The sequence below is a fragment of the Rhamphochromis sp. 'chilingali' genome, assembly GCF_963969265.1.
Source record: "Rhamphochromis sp. 'chilingali' genome assembly, chromosome: 12".
In the NCBI taxonomy this organism is placed as follows: Eukaryota; Metazoa; Chordata; class Actinopteri; order Cichliformes; family Cichlidae; genus Rhamphochromis; species Rhamphochromis sp. 'chilingali'.
Genome location: NC_137939.1, coordinates 16,031,781 through 16,055,042, shown reverse-complemented (window position 1 = coordinate 16,055,042; position 23,262 = coordinate 16,031,781). Strand labels below are relative to the sequence as shown.

At 42.7% G+C, this 23,262-nt stretch overlaps 1 protein-coding gene across 5 annotated transcripts in view; it reads right to left on the bottom strand.

Moving 5' to 3' along the window:
• Positions 1–23,262, bottom strand: part of LOC308406751 (collagen alpha-1(XX) chain-like) — a 39,925-nt gene that overhangs the window by 3,073 nt on the left and 13,590 nt on the right. For all 5 annotated transcript variants that reach the window (XM_080897950.1, XM_080897953.1, XM_080897951.1 and 2 more), the window contains 32 exons: positions 23,083–23,250; positions 20,458–20,577; positions 20,220–20,384; positions 19,896–20,054; positions 19,611–19,783; positions 18,558–18,687; positions 17,819–17,964; positions 17,454–17,583; positions 17,068–17,207; positions 16,295–16,421; positions 15,597–15,736; positions 15,371–15,503; positions 14,518–14,663; positions 14,252–14,381; positions 13,731–13,847; positions 12,866–13,012; positions 12,680–12,736; positions 7,997–8,035; positions 7,747–7,885; positions 7,334–7,476; positions 7,009–7,118; positions 6,596–6,754; positions 6,386–6,463; positions 6,127–6,213; positions 5,991–6,044; positions 5,246–5,341; positions 4,562–4,615; positions 4,421–4,474; positions 4,283–4,336; positions 405–476; positions 287–322; positions 72–138 (listed from right to left, as the gene is read on the bottom strand). In XM_080897950.1, the coding sequence (XP_080754076.1) occupies positions 72–138; positions 287–322; positions 405–476; positions 4,283–4,336; positions 4,421–4,474; positions 4,562–4,615; positions 5,246–5,341; positions 5,991–6,044; positions 6,127–6,213; positions 6,386–6,463; positions 6,596–6,754; positions 7,009–7,118; positions 7,334–7,476; positions 7,747–7,885; positions 7,997–8,035; positions 12,680–12,736; positions 12,866–13,012; positions 13,731–13,847; positions 14,252–14,381; positions 14,518–14,663; positions 15,371–15,503; positions 15,597–15,736; positions 16,295–16,421; positions 17,068–17,207; positions 17,454–17,583; positions 17,819–17,964; positions 18,558–18,687; positions 19,611–19,783; positions 19,896–20,054; positions 20,220–20,384; positions 20,458–20,577; positions 23,083–23,250 (3,570 nt within the window). The remainder of the gene's footprint in view (positions 1–71; positions 139–286; positions 323–404; positions 477–4,282; positions 4,337–4,420; positions 4,475–4,561; positions 4,616–5,245; positions 5,342–5,990; positions 6,045–6,126; positions 6,214–6,385; positions 6,464–6,595; positions 6,755–7,008; positions 7,119–7,333; positions 7,477–7,746; positions 7,886–7,996; positions 8,036–12,679; positions 12,737–12,865; positions 13,013–13,730; positions 13,848–14,251; positions 14,382–14,517; positions 14,664–15,370; positions 15,504–15,596; positions 15,737–16,294; positions 16,422–17,067; positions 17,208–17,453; positions 17,584–17,818; positions 17,965–18,557; positions 18,688–19,610; positions 19,784–19,895; positions 20,055–20,219; positions 20,385–20,457; positions 20,578–23,082; positions 23,251–23,262) is intronic.

The window sequence follows — 23,262 nt, the reverse complement described above, 5'->3', positions numbered from 1 at the left end:
TCACAGTGAGGAGGGCAAACAGCACTGCAGACAGTATGCATTTCTGACATGCTTGCTTTTAGAGTGCTTACTATGTACTAGTTGTTCACAGGCCTGTGTGACCAGTTGGTAGATCATAGCCATGGACTGAGGTTCTCCCTGTAAAAAAACAGAGTTACAAACTGTTTGTCCAGATAAAGTCAATTGAAAAGAAACTGAAACATTTTAGAAGGTATTTAAAAAGAAGATCAGATGCCATTACAGCTGATCTATATGAAAAAAAGAAGATAATGATGATATAACACACCTTTTCTCCTCTTTCCCCTTTATTACCTGGCAAGCCCTGTAGTGTAGAGTGTAAAGATAAATAACCAGCTGTAAGGACAGGTCAGACTTTTATGTGATATTTATTTCCTAGGTCTTACCGTAGGTCCCACAGGACCTGGGGGGCCCCTTTCTCCTATAGGCCCTGGGTATCCTGGCATTCCTTGGAAACCCTGTTTAAACATGATAGATAGAATATGCTAGATGCATAAACCTACAGTGAGTCAGACACAAAGTCCTGATAGCAAACAGTTTTATTATACACAAATGCAGCTACATGATTGACTTTACTTGATAAGGTCAGGACACATAAAAGAGCAGCTCATTACACCTCACTAAGGAGGTGAAGAACCGTTTCCCAGTGGTTCCCCTTGGAATTGTTAGTCTGTTTGTCTATCAATCCCACTTCTCAAGTCCACTTTCACTTGCGTAATTAAATAACATACTACATTAGTTTTTAAAAAAGTGTACTGTGTAATATGTGTAATAACTACTTTTTCTGAGTAATGACCAAACACTGATCACAACAGAGAGGGGAAATACCTCCGACATGCACAAACATTTGACCACACAGCATGCAAATCATTTGCAACATATAACGTAACGTGCATGTAATGTCTTTGATATGTTGCTTAGCAATGGTGGTGACTCTCAAAGTGGAGCCAATGAGAATCCAATGAGTATCAATAAGAGAATTGATAAGGAATTTAATTAAAGTGATACCAATAATTGAATAGGAATTGCTAAATTGGTAACAACTTCAACCTCACTGTATAAAAAATAAAAGAACCAAATGAACAGCAGTTGAGCTGAATGTTGTTTTCTGTGTTGAACTACAGTGACCGTATTTCATTTCAAAGTTTGATTAAACAAAACCACCGGCACAATGTACATTTCAAATTCCTTTAATTTTTTTTTTTTTTTTTTTTTGTGTCCCGTTTGGATCTTTAGCCATCAGAATTGTTGTCTTAAGGCCAAGAAAGATGCCAAGCGGATTTATTTTACCAAGTGGATCATCATGGCCTTGCCATATTGGTCCATTTGATTGACCTTTATTATAATTATGAATTTATTTTATTTTCAGTTGCTACAAACGGGACAGACATGACTGGGGGATAGGACAGGGAGAAAGAATGAAAGAAAGAGAGGGAGAGAAAGAAAACCAAAGGGGAGAAGAGACGGTGAGAAGGGGGAGAAGAAAGAAAGAAAAACAAACAAAAAAAACAAAACACCTGGGTCACCTGTATGGAGAAAAAAAACAGAAGAGAAAGCAAACAACAAAGAGCAACATAATAAAAAAAACGGCACCATCACAATAAACTAGCTAGCAGTAGATATCAGTAGATACTAAATAATAAACGATATTGTGCAGCACGCAAGATAGACAGCGTACAATGTGCTTTGAGGCAGCAGCCAAGAAAGCTGTAGTCCGCGTCTGTGAATACCCATGTGTACACCTGTGTGCATACCTGTGTGGATCAGCATGCTTGCATTCCAAAGGTTTCCATGTAACGATCTGCTAGGGAGTGTGGGGAGCCACAGCCCCGTCCTCCAGGGTATGAAGCAGGTATGGAGGAGATCAAAACTCCAGACATCCAGAGGTCCCCAGAACACAAGAGACCAAGGAAGACCAACAGAGGGGCAGCCGCGCCACTGTCCCAGTAAGAGCTGAGGAGAGTCCCAGATGAGGGCTCACTCAGCAGCCGCGGAGCAGAAGCCAGGGGGGGTTGCAGTGACGCGCCCGTGAGCTCCGCCGGCAGCCAGCTGTGCCTGAGTGACCGAGCCCCAGGCCGAGAGGCCGGGGGCACCCCACCTCCGAAGTGGCCCGAGCGAGCCCCAGGCTCCAGGCCCCGATAAGCGGCCGCCAAGGAGTGAGCCGGTGTGTACCCGGACGCCCACCCCCAGACACAAAGAACCACCAACGCACCGACACCTGAGGGAGTCCGCCACTGGCAGGGGAAGTGGTGGGTGGAGATAGGCCTCCAAACCTTGGAGGGCCTGAGATGTCCCCAGAGAGGTGGCGTCTGATACCCAACCTGACATATAGACACAGACATACAGGCACACACAGATACAAACATCCATCCCCACCCTCATGCTCTCATATGCACTTACTCCACACTCAACCAACGTGGAGACAGACATAAAGAGACGCTGTACACAGGATCACACTCCCCAAGCGTACTCTACGAACCGGGTCTAGGTACCCTTGCCCCTGGAGGGGGGAACTGCACCCAGACCCAGGTGGTGTTACCCTTTTCCCTGCGGTGGGGAGAGGCAGACCGCCCCGACTCCGCAGCAGCAGGGAGGCCCCACACTCCAGACCGCAGCTGGACGGCCAACTCCTCCTAGCCCCCCCGCTCCAGCAGGCCGCAGAGAACGGGGGTGAGAGAAGACTCCAAACCTCCCTCCACCCACTCATTGTAGTGTTGATGCATGTGTGTTCTAAGGTGCAATTAAAACCCAGGAGGGCATGGAGCTACCTGCCAGAGAGCAGCAGGTAAGCGCATAGTCCCTCCTGCTAGCCCTCAATGTCTACGTGTATTTAAAATTGAGAGGTGGGCAACGACGCCAGGGGTGAGGTGTACACCCTGATGGTACTTTGGATTCCGTGTATCGTGCCCACCCCCAAGATCCTATATGTATGTGTAATGAGAGTGTGAGTAATGTGAATGTCTAAGTTGTGGGATAAAATTGAGGCAGAGGCAGCCAGAAGGGGACAGAGGGGGAGGGGGGGGGGTAGCCTCCTCTGCACCCTGGTGACATACCCCTACTCCAAGGCCCTGCATGTGTGGGTGGTTGTGGTGGAGCGGGAAGAGGGAGGCAGCTGGAGATGGGGAGGGAAGGAAGGGAGGGGCAGGTGACCCCTCCCTGGGGCCAGCTCCCCCGCTGACCCCAGTAGGCACTCCCATACTCCGCGACCCGCCAGGGAAAGGGGGCCCAGGCCCATCCAGACCGGGGCCCAGCGCAGCAGCGCCCCCCGGCCCCACAGAGCCCGGGACAGTCCACCCAACCCCACCACAGAGAAAACTGCACTCACCCCACCATCCATTCATCTTCCAGACTACATGAGACAATAGACGCCCAGGCTGAGATCTTCCTCCACCTCTCCTGTATCTTCCCCTCCTGCAGAGAGTTCCTGAGGAGAGGAAAGCTCCTGCAAGATGTGACAATCTCCCCCACCAGTTGAAGAGCCCCCCAGGCGGCTCGACGCACCGGCGGCACCCTGCGCCAGGGATGGGCCCCCATGCACCCACCCGCCCACAACCCCGGCAACACACAAACCAGGACCCAAGGCCCCGAGGCCCGGCCAGGGCCCCAGCCCAGAGACGGAGCGCCCCCAGAACCTCACGCCCATCCCGGACCCACCCAGGGGCAGACAGGCTACCAGGTCAGTAACCCACGTCCGTCAGCACAGACCCTCCCCTAGCCCCGCTGCACGCAGCCACGAGGAAACAGTCACCCGAGAGCCAAAAGAGCCCCCACCCGGACATGACCGCTACCCTGGGTTGAGCCCCCCAAGGAAGATGCCTCCGGGGAACCCCCCTTTAATTTTAAATATGTTCATATTGTCTATTCTTATTTAATTCACTTAATATACAGAATTCACCTGCTTGCTGCTTACATGCTACTACTGCACATTCACCTAATGTATATATTATATATGATGTTCTTCCTCCCCCCCTTTTTTGCACAAGTCGAGGAGCGTGTCAGGTTACATTTCACTGTGTGTTATACCTGTATAACTATGCATGTGACAAATAAAGAACCTTGAACCTTGAACAAAGATACTTTGTCCTGAGAGTGGTGCTAGAGGACAGCTTGTGTAGTGTCTAAAATGGAAAAGGTTCGTTCACAGTCTAAACTGTTCCCTGATGATAAGATGCACTTTCTCAAACTCAGTGTCACTGCCCAAACTTAAAATTGGCAGCAAAGGCAAAAATGCATACAAACAGATGAAGATGTATTTACGCTTTACCCTGGGTCCAGTGATGCCGGGTGCGCCCATGTTCCCTTCCACACCTCTGATGCCCTGTGAGAGATGTAGCAGAGAGATGAGGACAGAAACAGAGCTCAGCTTGATGCATTCTGTGCTGACTGAGATCAAGCAGCTCACCTTGGCACCTGCGATTCCCTCCTCCCCTTTTTGACCTGGTGGTCCTGGTACCCCCTAGAGAGACAGAGTAGGTTGAGACAGAGAGCTGTTAGAAGCAGATGGTTAGGTTCTGGTGACTCCATTACTTCACTTTAAACTTACCTGCACTCCCGGTCGCCCAGGATCTCCCTTCTCTCCCCTTGCTCCTGGTGGACCCTAAAGAAATTAATACGAGTACGTTTTTGCACAATAAACTATCCACATGGATGCACATACATTTGTTTGGCAAAGCTTTCACCATAGTTACTGTATTGGTACACATTTAACCCTCTGGGTTCGACATTATATTATAGTATTTTTTTAATGAGTGTACGTGATGTGTTGGTTGTATGTTTGTTGTTTGTTTTGACATACTGCGAATCAACTTCCCATCAGGGACAATAAAGTTACCATTGACATTGACCATTGACAGATGGGCGAGTCCAAATGACATGGTTTGAAGTGCAGACTTCAAACTATATACCAGCTTTTAAATAGTGTTTATATCCCATCTAAAATTCGGGTTATGATAAATAATTTTCAGCATACTTTTTCCTGAGTACTGTTGTCATGTTTAGTGCAGGAAGAAACAGTAAACACTGGACTTTGTAAGGACAGTGCTTCCCTTGCAGGCAAAAAAAAAAAAAAACGACAAAAAACTGTGTAGCCGGACACATTAGGTTGTGCTGAAAAGAAATGTTACAAAACAAGGCAAAGTAAACCGTTTCTAAGGTGAAATATAAAGGTAAAATCCAAAGTAGTCAAACACAGCCAATTATACCCTGGACCCCAGAGGGTTAAATCTACCTTTTTGCCCTGCATTGTAATGCCTCGTGGCCCGATGCTGCCCACAGGTCCAAGGCCTCCCTCAAGTCCAGGATTTCCTGGAGGACCTACTTCTCCCTGAAAAAATAAATAAATAAATAAGAGACTAATTCAAAGAAAAGTGAGACTTACAGGTAGATGGTTCTGGTTTCAACAAACAGTCTGAGATATTATCTATGTTATGTTCTCATGTTCATGAGTCTGATTAAGTTCCCTTCCACTGTCAGTTGCGCATTGATGTAACACTCATTTATTGTGTATTGTGTATGCGTTAGTCCCAGTAGGGAAATTACTCCTCTGCATTTAACTCTTTCACCCAGTGAAGCAGTGGGCAGCCACCAATGTAGCGCCCGGGGAGCATTGTGTGGGGACGGTACCTTGCTCAGGGGTACCTCAGGGTAGCCGTTCCAACCTTCAGATCATGGGGCAAACACTCTACCTACTGAGCGATCCCTACCTACACTGTGACTGAAACTACATGGAAACAGCTGTTCAACAGCTGCATTTGTATTTTTTTAGCTGATTCTTTGCATATTTTCTTCAGGGAATATTTAATCGTTAAAAAAAAAGTAATGCCTGTTTGCTAAGTCTCCTCTTGTGGCAGGAGCAGCAGGGTTTAAGCTGTTCAACTTCTCAGGCAAAATGAGAAAAACCTGACTGTTATACACAAACTTCTAAATAAAGCCATGACTGCATCTGAAAGGTCTGAATAAAGCTTTCAGCTCACCTTTTGGCCATGTTCTCCTTTTTCACCTTTTTCGCCACGAGGGCCTGGCTTCCCCTGGGAAAGAAGACAAAGAACTGAGTGTTTAACAGTGAGGAATCATGCAACAAGTACTCTGGGTGTGTTTGAGGTGACATACAGGTGGTCCAGGGGGACCAGGAGCTCCAGGGACGTCAGAGGAACAGGTACATGTGTACGCAGGGGCAGGGCAGCTCTCCTCATCTCTCTTACACAGACACAATAATAAAGATATTAAGTGAGCAAATTTACACTGCTCTTAGAAAGGTTCTCTCAATGTTGCACCACCACTTGGTAAAAAAAATCATGACAGCTATATGATTTTTTTTGTGAAATAATAAGGGTTGAAGAAAGGTGAATGTAAATATTAGCACACTGACCACTCCAGGCAGGTCACAGCAGGTATCCTCTGAAGCCCACGTGGTGTTACAGACGATTTCAAAAGACTGCAGCTGAAACTGGAAGTGATGAAGAGCACAGAACAGACATTGAATACAGGACAGAGGAAGTGATCATCCACAGTTTTTAAAGGTATGTTTAGAGTGCATTAATAGGCTGAGCTAGAATTAATATCAAAGAATGTTAAATACCGGGGCTGAGCCACTGTTAGGTCCTCGGGTCTTCACCAGTTTTCCCAGCATCTCAAATCCATCGGTGGGCAGGTTGCCTAGAGGACGGGCTGGCCTCTCACCCACGTGCTGACAGTCCACAGACAAGGATACACTCACCTGGCTAACAGAAAGGTGAACCTGCCAAATGGAAGAAAATGTGCCGTTTAGGCGTCTGAGGTCTAAGTCATCATATCTACTAACACTAACCCTACCTCACACTTTGGGAGAGTCTTCCTCTCACAGTTCAATGAAATGCAGTGGGGTTAAGTTAAATGATGATCCTAAACTGCCCATCATTAAAACAAATGTGAGAGTGGACGGTTATCTCTCTGCCAGCGACCATAGGGCGCTTCTCAGCGTAGGGTAGCCTATTTTCCTAGTTTTACATTCACCTTGTGGAAACTGCCATAGAACAGCCTGTGGACCTGTGGCTGGTCAAAGGTCAGCTCCTGCACTTCACCTCTGTAGTCCAGACTGAAGTATAACAGGTGCTTGGTGGTTGCTGCAAAAACACAAACACACAGGATAATAAGGTCATCATTTGTTATTTCCCGTAAAAGCCACAATAATGAGCTTAGGGAGGTGAGTTTACAGAAATGTGTTCACTTCTGTTCTCTGTTTTTGTTAAAGAACAATGTAGACGATTAAGGGACTGCAACAAGTCCAAAGACATGCTTCCAGTGCAGGAGGCGGGAAGGTGCAGGCAGTGTTACTCACGGTCAATCACCACTCCCATCTTTGGCTGGAAGTCATTGTCTGTGAGCTGCCAGAGAGCAAAAGGCTCCCTGGGTGTATCCTGCAGCATTCGGAAGGCAATGCTGATGGTGTGCTCTGGGGAGAAACCTGCAGGGTGGATAAACCTGGAAGGATGGCAAGACAGACCGCAAGATTCACTTTTTTCTATCACTGACTAAACACATTTCTGTGAAAGTTTACATAATTTTCCTTTCCATGCCTGAGTCTCACAAGCACAGCACAAAAAAGGACCATGTGATGTTAGGGTTGGCTTATGAGACATGCTACAAAAATTTTGAAAAGCATTGCATTAGTGTCTATGTCAGTGAACTGGTGTTTACTCAAATTAAAATACAATGACAAAGAAAAGGTGGAGGACTGAAAGAAATTCTCACTTGGTGCTCTGTGTCAGTTGGACGTCTCTGTACAGAGTGTAGGTGGGGAGCGTGTTGAAGACAAAAGGCTCGGCTGCCACTCCCTCCACCGATGAGTGAGCTCTCTGAGTCAGACCAAAGGCTTCCATCATGTTGAACCCTAAACCAGCACAAACGTAACAGAAACACAGTGTGGTGCTTCCTTCGTAGTTGTTGTTGTTTGTTTTGTTTTTTTTAAGTTTCAGTTTAAAGGGAGGACAGCGTGTCTCACCTTTAACAATGCTGTTTCTGATGGTGACTTCAGGGCACACTGCAACACAAGAGTGTAAAAGTAGGCAAAAGTACTGCTGTATGCTCGGGTTTTATTCAAAAACAGTGTGTGCACACAGTCAAAGGAGCTTGCAAAGAAAAGCGTCTGGACTTCTTTAAGTTACTTGAAGTATACGATTCAAATGAATTGAATCGTATACTTCAAGTAACTTAAAGAAGTCCAGACGCTTTTCTTTGCAAGCTCCTTTGACTACGATGACCTGGATGACTGAGAACCTTCACAGACACAGTGTGTGCACACACCAACTTCCTTAGAAATATTTCTTAGAAAACTTATTGTTTACAATTTAAAAACAAACGTGATCTCCATCGTATTAAAAAGTTTTGCATATCAGCACCACAGTCATTAAAAAACTATGCCCATTCTTACCAGAGGTCAACACTTTCACTTAATTTCTTTTTATATTAATCTTGAAGTTATTGTTTATTCCACAACTTGCTTCCGGTATGATGGCGCCTGTGTTTGGCTTCGCCGCTGCCGGGTGCAGTTTGTCACGTTCTATCGTCGTGTTTTTTTTCTCTACTCTGCTGTTTTTTATTTGTATCAATGATGTTCTGGCTGCCCTGGTTTATGATCGTTTGACGCTGTTATCAATCCGATCTTCAATGATGGCCCAAGATGTTCCATCTTCCTCCTCCTTTGGCACTTTCTATTCTCCGCACTTTCCCCCGCACTCCTTTGGCACTTTTCATCTACCGCCAGTGGCTGGATCCTCGGCCAGCGTTCTCAGCGTTCCCCGTAGTTCACGGAGAAGAAGAGGAAGGAGATCAGGTATCCAGGTGAAGCTTAGGCTTTTCTGGCGGCGGGGGCTGATTGGAAAGCGATGTCGTGCGGGTTTTGTTACCTACGCTCAAAACAGCTCCATAGAGAGGAATTTGTTCTCCACGGCCCTGCTTGGATATACAGGGCCTGGCTCTCCGAGACCGTGCTACCTCAGAAGGGTTCAGTCCAGACTCTCCTGTTGACTGGCTTTTCATCCCCTCGGTGAGTGGAATATACGAACGTGAAGGCTCTAACCTCGAGTATTTACGTCCTTTAACTCGAGCTTCTCCTAATAATGATGCTCTCACCCCGCTGACTATGGCGCTCTTTAATGCCCGATCTTTGACTAATAAATCGTTTGTGCTTAACGATTTTATTGCTTCTAATAATCTGGACTTCCTGCTTCTGACCGAGACCTGGCAGCGGGACTTGGACTATTCGTCTCTTATTGAAATGTGCCCAAATGGCTTTTCTGTCATCAGCCAGCCTCGGGGTTCTGGTCGTGGAGGAGGTCTCGCGGTGGCATTTCAGAGCCGTTTCAACTGCCGTTCAGTGAAAGTTGGACACTTTCTTTCTTTTGAATTGCAGCTCATTAAAATCGGTAGTAAGGATCCTTTTTACTGTGCTGTGGTGTATCGTCCACCCGGCCCTAACAGCTTGTTTTTAGCGGAGTTTAGCGACTTCCTGTCCTCTACTATGAGGTTGTCCAAATTGCTTTTAGTGGGGGATTTTAATATACATGTTGATGATGAGTCCGACCTGTTTGCCAGAGGTTTTATCAAAATTATGGATTCTTTTCATTTTACCCAGCATGTGTCCGGCCCCACACATAACAAAGGTCACACACTGGACCTTGTCTTTACCTTGGGTTTGAATATTGATTGTATTTGTTCTAAGGAGATTTTTATCTCTGACCATTATTGTATTCTTTTTAACATGTCTTTTCATGAGCCTATGTCTCCTGTTCACCGGACAGTTATGTCGCGCATTATAAATTCCTCCACAGCACAGAAGTTCTCAGATGCTTTTAATTTAACACTATCCCCACAAAACGGTATTGATTTCTCAACAGATCTATTTAATGATCATTGTCTTTCGATCTTAGATGAAATCTGTCCGGTTAAAATGAGACCTGTGCCTGTTTCCAAGTCCCTACCTTGGCTAAATGACAACATCCGCTCTATAAAACGTAATTGTCGTAAAGCTGAGCGGTTATGGAGGAGAACTCATTTAAATGTTCATCTCCTTTACTTAAAGGATCTTTTAGCCTCTTTTAACAATGCTATTAGAGATGCAAGGGCTGCTTACTTTTCTCAGTTGGTTGCAAAGAGCAGAGGTAATCCTAAGGTATTATTTGACACTATTACTGATATCATTACTCCTGCTCCACCTGCTGCCATTATTTCTTCTAATGAAGACTGCGAAACATTTCTTGCTTTCTTTTTAGAAAAAATTAGCAATATAAGTAAAAAAATGTCCCCATCAGCATCTGCACTGTCAGTTCCCACGCCAGTTCGGCCTGTTGTTTTAGAAAGATTTTTACCTGTTTCACTATCCGAGCTGGAAAAATAGTTAGTACAACAAAAGTATCCTCTTGTTCACTCGACATTTTACCCGCATCGTTATTCAAAAATGTCTTTTACTCTATTGGTCCCTGTATGCTCACTATAATTAACACCTCTTTGGGATCTGGCAAAGTCCCTGCTTATTTTAAAACTGCTGTTATACACCCCCTGTTAAAAAAGCCTATGCTGGACCCATCTCTCACTAGCAACTACAGACCGATCTCAAAAATACCATTAATTGCTAAGATTTTAGAGAAGATTGTGGCTAAGCAGCTTACAGCAGTTTTAGACAAATATAATATCTTTGACAAATTTCAGTCTGGCTTTCGTAGAGCTCATTCTACTGAAACAGCCCTTCTTAGAGTTTCCAATGACATTCTGATGCAAAACGATGCAGGTAAGTGTTCTGTACTCCTAATGTTGGACCTCACGTCAGCCTTTGACACTGTTGACCATTACATTTTGCTTGAAAGGCTGAAATAGTGGGTTGGTGTATCTGGGTCTGCCTTAGAGTGGTTCTCCTCGTATCTCTGTGAACGATACTCTTCTGTGGCAGTTTCTAAGTACAGGTCATCTTCTACGTCCCTGTCCTTTGGTGTGCCACAAGGTTCTGTGCTGGGGCCCTTATTGTTTTTAATTTATTTACTTCCTCTCCAGCATATTTTGAGCCCTTTTGAGGATATTTGTTACCACTGCTACGCAGACGACATCCAACTATATATATATCTTTTAAACCTGAAGATGCTTCTAAGCTGCGGATTTTAAATGTGTGTCTGGAAACCATCAAAAGTTAGATGGCTGACAACTTCCTCCAACTAAATGAAAATAAAACTGAAGTCCTTGTATGTGCTCCAGACAGACATGTACCCAGCATAATGAATGCTCTTGGTCCCCTTTCAACGTTTGTGAAATCGTCTATCAGGAACCTAGGAATAACCTTCGATCCTGCTCTTACATTGGATATTCACGTCAAATCTCTGGTTCGGTCTTGCTTCTATCATTTAAGAAATATTTCTAAATTGAGCCCCATAATATCTCATACTGAACTGGAGATTGTTATTCATGCTTTTATTTCATCACGACTGGACTATTGCAATTCACTGTTCACATGTCTAAACAAAAGTTCCCTGGAGCGTCTGCAGATTGTCCAAAATGCTGCAGCAAGGCTTCTGACGAAAACATCGAAATACTCACATATAACACTGTTGCTTATACAGCTGCACTGGCTCCCTGTCGAATTCAGAGTCCACTTTAAGATTCTGGTTCTGACATTTAAGGCTCTTCAAGAACAAGCACCATCATACATCATTGAACTCTTACAGCCCTATGCCCCTAGTAGGTCTCTGAGGTCTTGTGGTCAGGGCCTACTTGTTATTCAGTATACGAGACTGAAAACTAGGGGTGATCGAGCTTTTGCTACTGTGGCCGCCAGACTGTGGAATTCTCTTCCTCAGAACTTAAGATCTGCTGATTCACTGATTACTTTTAAAAAACAGCTAAAAACACATCTTTTTAAAATTGCATTTTGTTAACTTTTGACTGTACTTTGTCTTTTTAATCTGTTCCTATACCTTGTAAAGCACTTTGTGATCTTTTATCTAGAAATGTGCTATATAAATAAAAGTTTACTTACTTACTTACTTAACTGCCCGATTATCAAATGGGCCCCTCCTTCCTTCTTTTATTCTGGTTTGTCATTCTTCACCTTTAAACATATTCTAGGTTAAACGTTTATTATTATTATTATTATTATTGTCTAATATTATTATTATTCAATTTTTTTCTTTGTGTTTTTGTAATTTCACCACAATCTACCTCAATACCGCATTTATATCTAAAAATATGGAAACACGCTAGCTGTGAATAGCTGGTGTGCACATGTCTATTTACAGTGATTCAGTCACTAACATGCAGTAGTAACAATAACAGTGTCTAGTGCACATGGTCCGTGAATCCGGTGGTAACTTTGACGGCACCCCTCTGATTTTTGTGCGCATACAGGTAAATGATAGTGTTGGTGAAAACTGATTGCTGCACAGGACTGGAACATATTATTGGTGGGCTATTGCCTTTCAGCTGGAGTTTGATTCATGCAAAGACAGAACACACACACACACACACACACACACACACACACACACACACACACACACACACACACACACACACACACACACACACACACACACTGTGACTGGGGAATCTGCTGAACTCGTGTGTTAAATTCAGCCCAAAATATTTCATAGGCTACTCAGAAGAAGTTGAAGATAAAGTATACGTGGATCTAAAGATTTACCTTCATTGTGGATAGGGTACATCCGGGGATGGATGGCAATTCGGGCTGGAGCTGCAGCTGTAATAAAATTGCATTGAAATTATTTATATAGAATAATATATTACTGTTCATACATAAACTCTGAATTAAATTAGTTTTTGTGTTTGCTGGCCAATGATCATCTGTGTTTCTGAGAACATGTCAGACCTGTGGGATGGAGGATGGAGACTGCCGGGCCCTCTGCTGAGCCGAGAAGAGAGTGCACACTGATGCGATACAGAGTCTCAGGTTCCAGATCAGTGAAACAGTGGCTTCTGCTGGACTTACTCACAACTTCTTGCTTTGATTGCTTGTCTATGCACACATGCACGACAGAGTAAATTGCCAGCAATCACTGTATGTTCTGTTACAACTAATAACTCACATATAATATATTTATATTATATATATATAATTATTTTCATATAAATTATGAAAATAATTTCATATTTTTTGGATGTTTGTCACACTTAAATATTTCAGATGATGAAAAACATTTAAATTAGACAAAGATAACACAAGTAAACACAAAATGCAGTTGCTAAATGAAGGGGTTAATAATTAAGGGAAAAAACCCTCCAAAGCAGGTAGACAGCAGCAATTCATGGTTCTATTTACCGCAGCAAGTCTTCTAGGTCCTGAAGCAGAAAAACAGCTCCAGATAATACATTACCACCACCATGCCATATCAAAAAGCACCACTGAACGACACAGGAAATCATTCGGTCTGCATCCCAAGTCTGCAATTAATCAGGCCTGAGTGTGTTTAGTGAAACTCAACTCAGCTTTCCAAAAAATGTAGTTAGTTACAGTTAATTCATGATTTAACAAGAGGGGCAATCTTTTTTTTTTTTTTCCACAGGACCAGGGAGGTTTTCCTAATCTATGAAATCATCATTTAAAAACTGCATTTTGTATTTACTTGTCTTATCTTTCTTCTAATATTAAAATTTGTTTGATGATGCAAAACACTAGGAAATCAGGAAGGGGGCAAACACCTTTTCACATCACTGTAGACATGATTACAGAATACCTTTTACATCCTGGATTACAATACGATATCCATCAACGGCAGATACTGGTCTCCATGACACACAGATACTGGAGTGGTCTGACCTGACCACACTCGCACTGCTTACCCGCAAAGTGGCTAGAGAGACAGAAAAAAAGGAAGAAAACAAGCAAAAAACAAAAAAAAACAAAGCCAAAGAATGTCATCTGCACACTAGCATGGACAATAAACGTAGACACAGTGCACCCAGTAATTTTTGAACTTACAACCAAGTATCAAGAGCAGTACTGGTATTGTACTGGTACTGGCTGCTGTCTCATTGTTCAGAGAGCCCATCATTATGCAGAGAAAGGAATCTGCGTCTCTGGACCAAAATGACTGTACGTGTAGTGCTGTAGAAACAATACTGCCCAAAAACATATGCATATCCCTCCTGTAAGGGTAAAGTAATGGGACATTTGCACTTTTTGCATGTAAACCTGTCGCTCTTCACTGGAAGTTGCACTTGAGCTGTCTTGACATCTTTCCCTTGTTTGACTCACCAGTTTTGCCCTGAGCTGAACCGCTGCCTCCTTCTCTGTTGTGGTACTCAGCAGTGACCAAGATGCTGTAGCGCGTATCTGGCTGCAGTGACTCCAGCATCACCTGCTTCTCTCCACCAGGGACCAGCACCTGCAGAGAACAAACAACACTATCATCCCAACACAGTCAGAACTCATTTAAAGTTTTTGGACTTATGGAATTCTGACACATGACAGCCGGCTGAAGCCCAGAAGAGGTGAAGATGTAATGACTACGACCCACTCACAGTGTGATCCTGGCTATCAGCTCCAGTCAATGCTGTGTAGGACACGCGATACTGGAGGACATGAGCATTGGGAGGTACCCAACTGATCACCATGCTGACGGCAGTCTCATCAGAAACCGTGAGGCTGGTTGGGCCTCCACCAGACACTGCAGCAACATCATAGAAGAGATAAAGTACCACAGCTAACGACACTTAACCCTCACTTTGTTCCTTTATAGGAGGAAATTATTTTGGCAGCAAAGCAAAGTGTTTTTTAGACAATAAATGTAAAGTATAACAGAGAATTTGATACTTTGATTTGATACTTTAACCTCACTACATTTATTTCATAGCTCAGAGTTCTAGTTACTCAAAGATGAGAATTTAGATGTGAAATTTAACCTTTAAGTGACTAGTACTTTGAGAACTGCCATCAATTACACAATGAAGTTCATTTACTTACAGGTTATTGTAGTAGTAATGCTATATTGTACAGAATATGACACGAAGGGCTGCTGACCACAGAAAAGTAAAAGGTAACTGGGCCTAAAGACTAACAGGAGAAAAACAAGCTTTCTGTGATTCTATGATTTTTATTTCTGTGTTTTTGTGGTAATCTTGGATATCTTAGGTTGTCTCATTACTGTCACATATGTCCTATCATTAAAACACTGGCTTCTAACAACTAACAGTGTCTCAAAAATAATGTAATAAATAAACAAATAATATGGATGCATGACTCAAATGCATGACTTTTAACTTGTGTATTTTTTAGGCTGAACACTGCTGCTAATGTGACTAAGGTAAATGGTTTCATCAGGCTCGCCCTTCCCGAGTTTGAGAAATGCTCAGGATCAGAAAATGTGTGACTCACAGGTGCTGTAGCGTATGGCCACAGCTTCACTCTGAGCTCCATCTCCATAGAGTGCAGACAGTGAAATCTGATACTCTTTATCATCCTCCACCCCTCCAAGAACTGCTCCTTCACTGTCACCACTCATACGCAGCTGAAATACACAGCAGGGACACACAGGACAACAGTTTATATCGTATTTTTTAATTCATAATATGTACTCCAGCAATCCAATAATTTTCCCCACCTGTCTCAGGTCGCCTCCACTTAGGGAGATCCACTTAATGAGGTAAGAAACAACATCATCAGCTGCAGCTTCCCAGCGCACCATGATGTCACTGTCTGAGAAATTAGTTACCCTAAGGTCTGAAGGAGGAGGCACCTTCACTAGAAGAAAAGAATAATGTGTATGGAAATAAAAAAAAAGAGAGAGACAGCTACATTATGACATTTCTCATTATTAATCAATAACATTTACAGTACTGTGCAAAAGCCTTGAGCCAAATGCTGAAGTATTTCTTTGGACATTATCTGTTTTTTCACTCCTTTTTAGTCCAGTTTTTGTACCTGACCATTTTCTGAGGAATGCTTTGTTTTGTTTTGTTTGTGGAACCACTCAGCACTGACCTACCAATCATTCAAGAATTTAAAAGCATCTAACGCAATTGATGAACCAATACTGTGTCTGCACATAACAGAACACTTGGGAAAGAACCGATTTTTAATCTTTAAGCACTTTTTTACTAGCAGCCTGCAACAAAAACACACCATTTATTCCCATTTCCTCAGTTCAATCTATGGAAAAAGAGCAAAGATAGCAAAGATTGCATCAACAAGTTTATACCCAAAAAACTATTAATAAAAAAGACAACATGAAGTCAGTTTGATCTAACAAATGTAGCCTAAGGTGATGCCTTCATGCCAAAAACAAATATTTTGTCTCACGTGTGGTGACGTTACTGGTGAGCGCTGCAGACAGGCCTTGTGCGTAGTGAGACTGAACAGAAATGAGGTATCTGGAAAGAGAGGAAAGGTTCTGCACCAGCACTGAGTTCACTCCTGTCACTTCCACCTGGAAGGATATTTAATATATATCAATGACTGACATGGCTGAGGCAGCATTTCATTTATCAAACATTTTGAACTGTTAATGCAGTAAATGGGACAGAGTACAGAAGCTTCTGTACATTAGTCTAAAGTACAGAAGCTACACTTTACTTTATTAACTTTACTAAACCATTAACTATCAGAGAGAAACTGCATGACTGCAAACATGACTCACTTGTCATATCAGCCTATTTGGAGCACAACACTGTGGCGGTGGTAAATTACAAGTGGTAATTTAGTACTTGGCAACAAGATGTCAGACCTCCAATAAAGCACAATTCTTTGCACAATATTCAAGAAAACTGTCCCCACTAAAGATGGAAACATCTTTCATTACTTGAGGCACAACCACACCATAGAGTACAACCAGGTTAAACAAATGACTCCACTGAGCATCACTAGTTAGACTCCATATGGCAGGAAGAGCACACTTTTACTGATGAGTTACCAATGGTAGTAAAAGTGAGCTTTTAGAAACTGGTTAAAAAACTTGAACCCAGATACAACATGCCATTTTATTAGGTGCTAATGAAATTGAAATTGTGTAGTCTCCTGAAGAGTTACAAGGCTAAGTTACCTATCCTTTAAGACTGGCTTGTTTGGGAAGGTACCTGCTTGACATCACTGCCGTGGTTGGTGCTGTAGGTGATTCTATGGCCGGGGACATCCCCAGCCCCGGGCACCCAGCTCACCTTCATCATACTGTGGGTGACCATCGGGAACTGAACACTCAGTGGTGTTGGGAGGGGGACTGCAAAGTAAAAAACGAAAGCAGAAGAACTTTGAAAGTGCACTCAAGTGTACTGAAGTAACTTTGGAAAGGTACAGTTACCAATGTCTATATTACAGAAGGCTGATCTTTGACCATTTTAGCAGAGGAAACAATGGTAGAGTGCAGAACGGTGGAGAAGGAGAAACGTTAAAATAGGAAATCATAAAGACACAGTGTAAGTGAAAGTGAAAAATCCGGTCTTAGACTGTTTAGATAATGTCTCACATGTGGTGGTAACAGCAGTGACAGGGTCGCTGGGTTCCTCCTCATAAAGCGCATAAAGAGTGACAGAGTAGTCTGTGGCTGGCAGTAATCCTGCCAGCTCCACCACAGTTTGTTCTGCACCAAATTTCTCCTGCAAATACAGAAACAACATCATTCATCCATCTCATTACTGAGCGCAGTGCTTTGTACTGGGACTGTACACTGATGTTGTGATGTGGTAATAGGCCACTAGCAGTCAGTAGTCTAAAATGACGGTGAGTTATTGAAGATGAATGTTTAGGAACAATAAGCTGCAATTACAAGGTATTACTTTTTTCTGTATCATTAACCAGCAGCAAAATATAGTCAACACATTCTGTCATCACCTCCTTGGCATCATCAGGCTCTCCGTGGCTGAGTGCTGAGTACAGGATCAAGTACTGTGTTGCGCCGGGTGCAGCACCCCAACTCACTTGCAATGTGCTGTAAGATGAAGGAGTCACTTTCAAGTTGGCAGGCATGGCCAGTGGCACTAAGAGGAAAACAGACATGTCTTTGTAGTATACACACTTTTGAGTACTTTGTTTGCTGAGTACACATGGTGTGTAAAGTAACAGTGACAGCAACCAAACTTCCATGGGTGTAGCTTTAACTTTAACTCCTTTAAATAATGAATCACATGTGTAACTGTACTATTATAACCTCACTATGATGCTTGTAGTATATGTATGTTTTTTTTCCCTAGATGTGTTATTCAATGTATGTTTTTTTCCCTAGATGTGTTATTCAATCTGGATGAAACTTACTATATAAACTGCCCAGGGTACCAGTATTATTAATATCTATATAGCTTTAGGGAATTCTTTTTATAACACTAAAAGCTGTTTTTGCCAACTCACTATATAAGTGATATAATGAAAATAACATTTGACTGTTCCTTGTTATCAGCAGAATATAATTTAAGGGAATTCTGCTGACTACAGCAACTTCATACTTACTGATACTGTAGCACCTATGACAAAATTACCACATTTCATAAAGGATGGAGCTGGAATTACTCTACATTTGTGCTAACTTTCTATACCTATCAATCTTTAGCACCTTTAACACTGATGCTAGTCTTACATGTTGTGACAGTCCCTCTGAGCGCTAAGCCTACGTTGTCCTCATACACGGGAAAGATAGAGACGTGGTACAGAGTTTGAGAGGAGAGGCCTTCCAGCAGCACAACAGATTCTGAGCCAGGTAACACCACCTGGAAACAAAGCACTGCTTAGACTAATAGTCTGAAAACATATCATACATAAGACGTGACATACATATGATCGATCCGACAACTAAACCCAAAGAATATGTAGCAGCACTGGATAGTATTTGCTGTTCCTCTAAACAAGGATCTTATTGTTGCTGGACAGACATAGCACATGTTACATGTTCTACACATTCTGGGGGTTTTTATACCTTATGAATCATCTAGGAATATACATATATACATCTAGGAATTTTTGTAATAGCAGTGAAGTTCATTTCTGGACCTGGAAATTGTAAAATCTTCACATTGACAGTTGAGATTTGTTTACATAACCATCCTTGTGCTTTAAACCCATATGGCAACAGTGCCTGTGAACCAAGCAGCAGCCTCTGTGGCTAGAAAGTGAAAGTGAATGCTCCAACCCCAGAACTGAAGTCCAAATAGCAACATGAGACAGGCTTCAAAACAGGGGAAAAAAACCTTGTATATCAAAAATGAACAGACCACGATATCATCCACAGCTCAGGAGAGGCCTAGCAGACAGTTACAGGTTAAAACCGCCTTTTTTCACATTCATCTCTCAGTCAAGTAATGTAGAACTTTAAACCACATTCACATTCATAACAGGAAATAAGTCAGAGGCTGAAATGTTTTATGTATCAGACAGTAAACAATGCTTTTTAATAAGGAGTTAATAGGATACTTTTAAAGTCAGGTGGTTGCTCTTTTGTTATGTTCAACATTTAGCTAGCCCCTACCAGCATTAACATTTATGCCTCAGCTCAACCTTCTCATCCAGATATGATCACAACCATATTAAAACAAACAATCACAAAGATACCAATAGCAAAAATGCTAAACTTGATGTAGAGTGGTGCCTAACCCCATTTTTATTTACAGCATGTGAAAAGAGGCAAGATGCTAACCTCCTGTGGACTCTGACTCTCAGCACTGTGGTACACAACTCTGTACTGTTGGACCGGCTTCACAGGATTGGTCCAGTGAAGCTTCACCTCTCTGGAACCAAGTTCTGAAAACCGGAGATCAGTAGGACTGGGGTAGGAGAGGGTCGGATCTGCTGTGGAACCAGGCTCCATTCCTGAACACACAGAAACACAGAGCATTAAATCTCCAGGAAACATCTGATGCCATTAAAAACAACTCAGTTTAAGGCAGAAAAACATAGATAGCTACAAAGATGGGTGGCATACGCTTTGTGATGCCACGCTCCTCTATCCTCCCGCACAATATGTGGACCAGGCGTGCCACCAGCTTGCTGAGCAGAGGGAAGTCATTAACATTGTAGACATTCAGATCCACTGGCTCCGAGGCCACTTGTCTCAACTCCGCTTCATCAGCGTTCTTTACACCTGAATAACACCAAGTTGTGCGTTAGTTTAACCAGCTAAGGACATAACATGTTAAAATAAGTAGTGGAACCCCTTCTGAATCTAGTCTAATGGCTAAGTAGTTTTAGTCTAAAGGCTAAATTGAAAAAAGGAAATCACTTGACCTGCTCTACTTGCCCATCTTACCGACAGCGATGATTTCAATGCCTGCATTTTTCAGCCGGGTGGCTGCAGCAATGGCATCATCCTGAGATTTCCCATCAGTCAACAACACCAGAAAAAACGGAGTGTCAGATCTTGCACCCGCACTGGACCTCATGTTCTCCTCCATGACATGGAGTAGTGCCTGACCTGGAGACATGGTTAGACACTGACAAATGCACGGTACACATGCAGTATCAAACAGCATCAGCTGAGTGTGTACCTGTAAATGTGTTTCCTCCCTTATATCTGAAGTTCCTCACTGCCTCCAACAGCTGCTCTTTAGAGGTGAAGTTGTTAAGGTGCCATTCTGTGCGTGGGTCTCCACTGTACTGTGTCAGTCCTAAAACAAAGATTCTAAATTATACATGATTTTATCATCTATGTTAGTTCATAACAGACAGAATCAAAAAGACCGCCAAGTTCTTCTCTGAGTGATCCATTTCAATATGTCTGTGCTTTAATTGTCCTTACCTTTTGTTGTCACCTCATAAACAACAAAAGGTTGTTTATGATGCTGGTTTTACAGCATTTTTTATGGAAATAATGGGTGTAAATAGTGTTGTTGCACCTTATATGAAGGCAGCACAATATGATAAAGTGTTGCACACATCAGGGGATGATGACATGAAACCTTGGCATGGTAAGTAAAAGTCGATATTTTAATAACTTCATGCACAAATGGGAACAAGCCAAATATTGATTTGACTTGTCTCTGTTTGAGCCCTGTGATAGCCTAGCAGCCTGTTCACAGTGTCCCCAGTCTCTCACCCTATCACAGCAGGACTTATTCAAGATGTTTACTGTCATGTACACCGCAAAACACAAATAGTTACGCAGAGCAATGGAATTCTTACTTTGCGGGTTCCCTTCACATGACTAAAACAAAGTATCTGTATTATATCTGTGACCTTGACTTTATTAACAGGTGAAGAAGAAGATGAATGGATAGATGTGTCATGGTCCGTGGTCCTGTGTGTGGAATGTGTGATGCGCGGGTAGCCACACCCCCAGGCTGGGCCGTCACCGGCACACCTGCTCTCCATCGGGGTGATTACCTGAAGAGCTACTTAACCCGGCGCTGACGGATGCTCCACGCCAGTCCGTTAATCACCTCTCTGTGGTAACTAGACTCCCGCGAAAGCGTTGCATTAATATCTTGTTGGAGCTGCGTTAAATCTGCTTACTTGTGTCTAGGTTTCGATCCGGCATTCAGCGTCTGCCACCTGCCTGTCCTCCTGCTCAATTGGATCACCCGGTGCATCATCTGGCCCATCCACTACCTCCACGGATTTCCCTCTCACGGACTTCCCTCCCCAGCTCCCACGGTCCCGCTCTAATCGTAAGCCAACTGGTCTAACTCAGTTTTGATGTGTTTCCTCCGCTTCCCAGCTCCCTAGTAATCTTCTCCCCTTTCTGTTGCAGCCTCCCACGGACCCGATTCCGGCTTCCTCGCATCATTGTTTCCCCGGGTTTTTTAGTTCCTCGTTTTGCTCCTTTGGTTTTCCCGGGTCGCCTTTTGTTATTATAATAAAGTGTCCTTTTCTGCTAGCGCTTGAGTCTGCATTTGGATCTTTTGTGCACGCGCGCCGCGGCGCATGACAAGATGGATATTTCGTTTGTATGAAACATGGTAGAACTTATTTTATCTAAACAAATAAACACATGTAACATTAGTTGGGTGATTTCTGGACCAAAAAATTGAATTCATAAATGTTCACAAAGGATGAAAATAAACCAGTAATATGACACATAGCAGCTCATACACTAACCACTAACAGGGAGGAGCAGCGAGCCTTGGCTGCCATGTGGGCACATTATATAACCCCGTTCTCCTGGTCAGCCTCTTCCCACATGACGGTCAGATGTAAAATATCGCAAACGGACTTTGAGAAATGTAGGATGGAAACTTTATATAGACCATTAATAATAAACAGTTAATTCGTAGTCAAGTCACCGTTAGTTAATAGTTTATTACTATTAATAATCTATGAAATACTGACTAATAACCTTTATAAAATGGTTAATAGCTGATTTGTAAACAATGTAAACAATACCTGGATGGTTACAGTAACATTTCAACATAAAACTATAAAACTTTAATAAAGACTGCGCAGTGCAGCAATAAACGTTGCATGATGGCTCAATAGCAGTCACTGTAACAGCTATTCATTATTTATATGCTTAAAATAACTATGTTAAAGGAAACACTATGAACCTAGTCTATGAATCGTTCTTTGACTTGTTAACTTTTGCAAGCTGTTTGGTTAAGTATACATACCAAATCGAATTCATTTAGGAACACAGGCGCTTTGGATTAAATGAGAAAGCTGTAGGCCCACGCTAAAGAATACAAACATTTGTGTGTATTTGTTTCCCTGAGACTGTGAACAGGTTCAGGATCAGGGATCAGTAATAAAACCAATCAAATAACAAAAGTAGCTGGAAAATACACCATAAAGTATATAAAATGTTATGTGTCCCGATGACAACAGATTACAATTTTTATTACATTACACATTTGACTGTGTATAATTTATATTTTTTACAAAGTATAAACATGAATTATAAAATTATGTAGTAGTAAATTATATGTGAGCAATAGTGACAGTAGTAAATCTGTGAGTACAACAATAAAAATAACCTACAATAACAACCAGAAGGCCAGAAATGTAATGAGCAAAGCAAAAAGAGAAACAGAGTGATGTCAATACTCCTGCAACAGTGTGAATGATGATGTCAGGACATCTACAGTGTGGCAATACTTCTATTTGAAATCTACTATGACTTTCACAATGCTAGTGATGAGAAATGTTTTCACCACCATACTCCACGCTCTGTTTCTCACCAATCTGAATGTGATTCGGTCCAATGTGGAAAGGTGTCACTAGGCCCTCCAAGAAGTCTCGGACGCGTCTGAAGTTAATGCGTCCGATGCTCCAGGAGCCGTCCACCAACAACACGATGTCTGCAGCTGCATCACTCGCACATTCAAATGGTTTTCTTGAAGACATACCTTAATAAATAA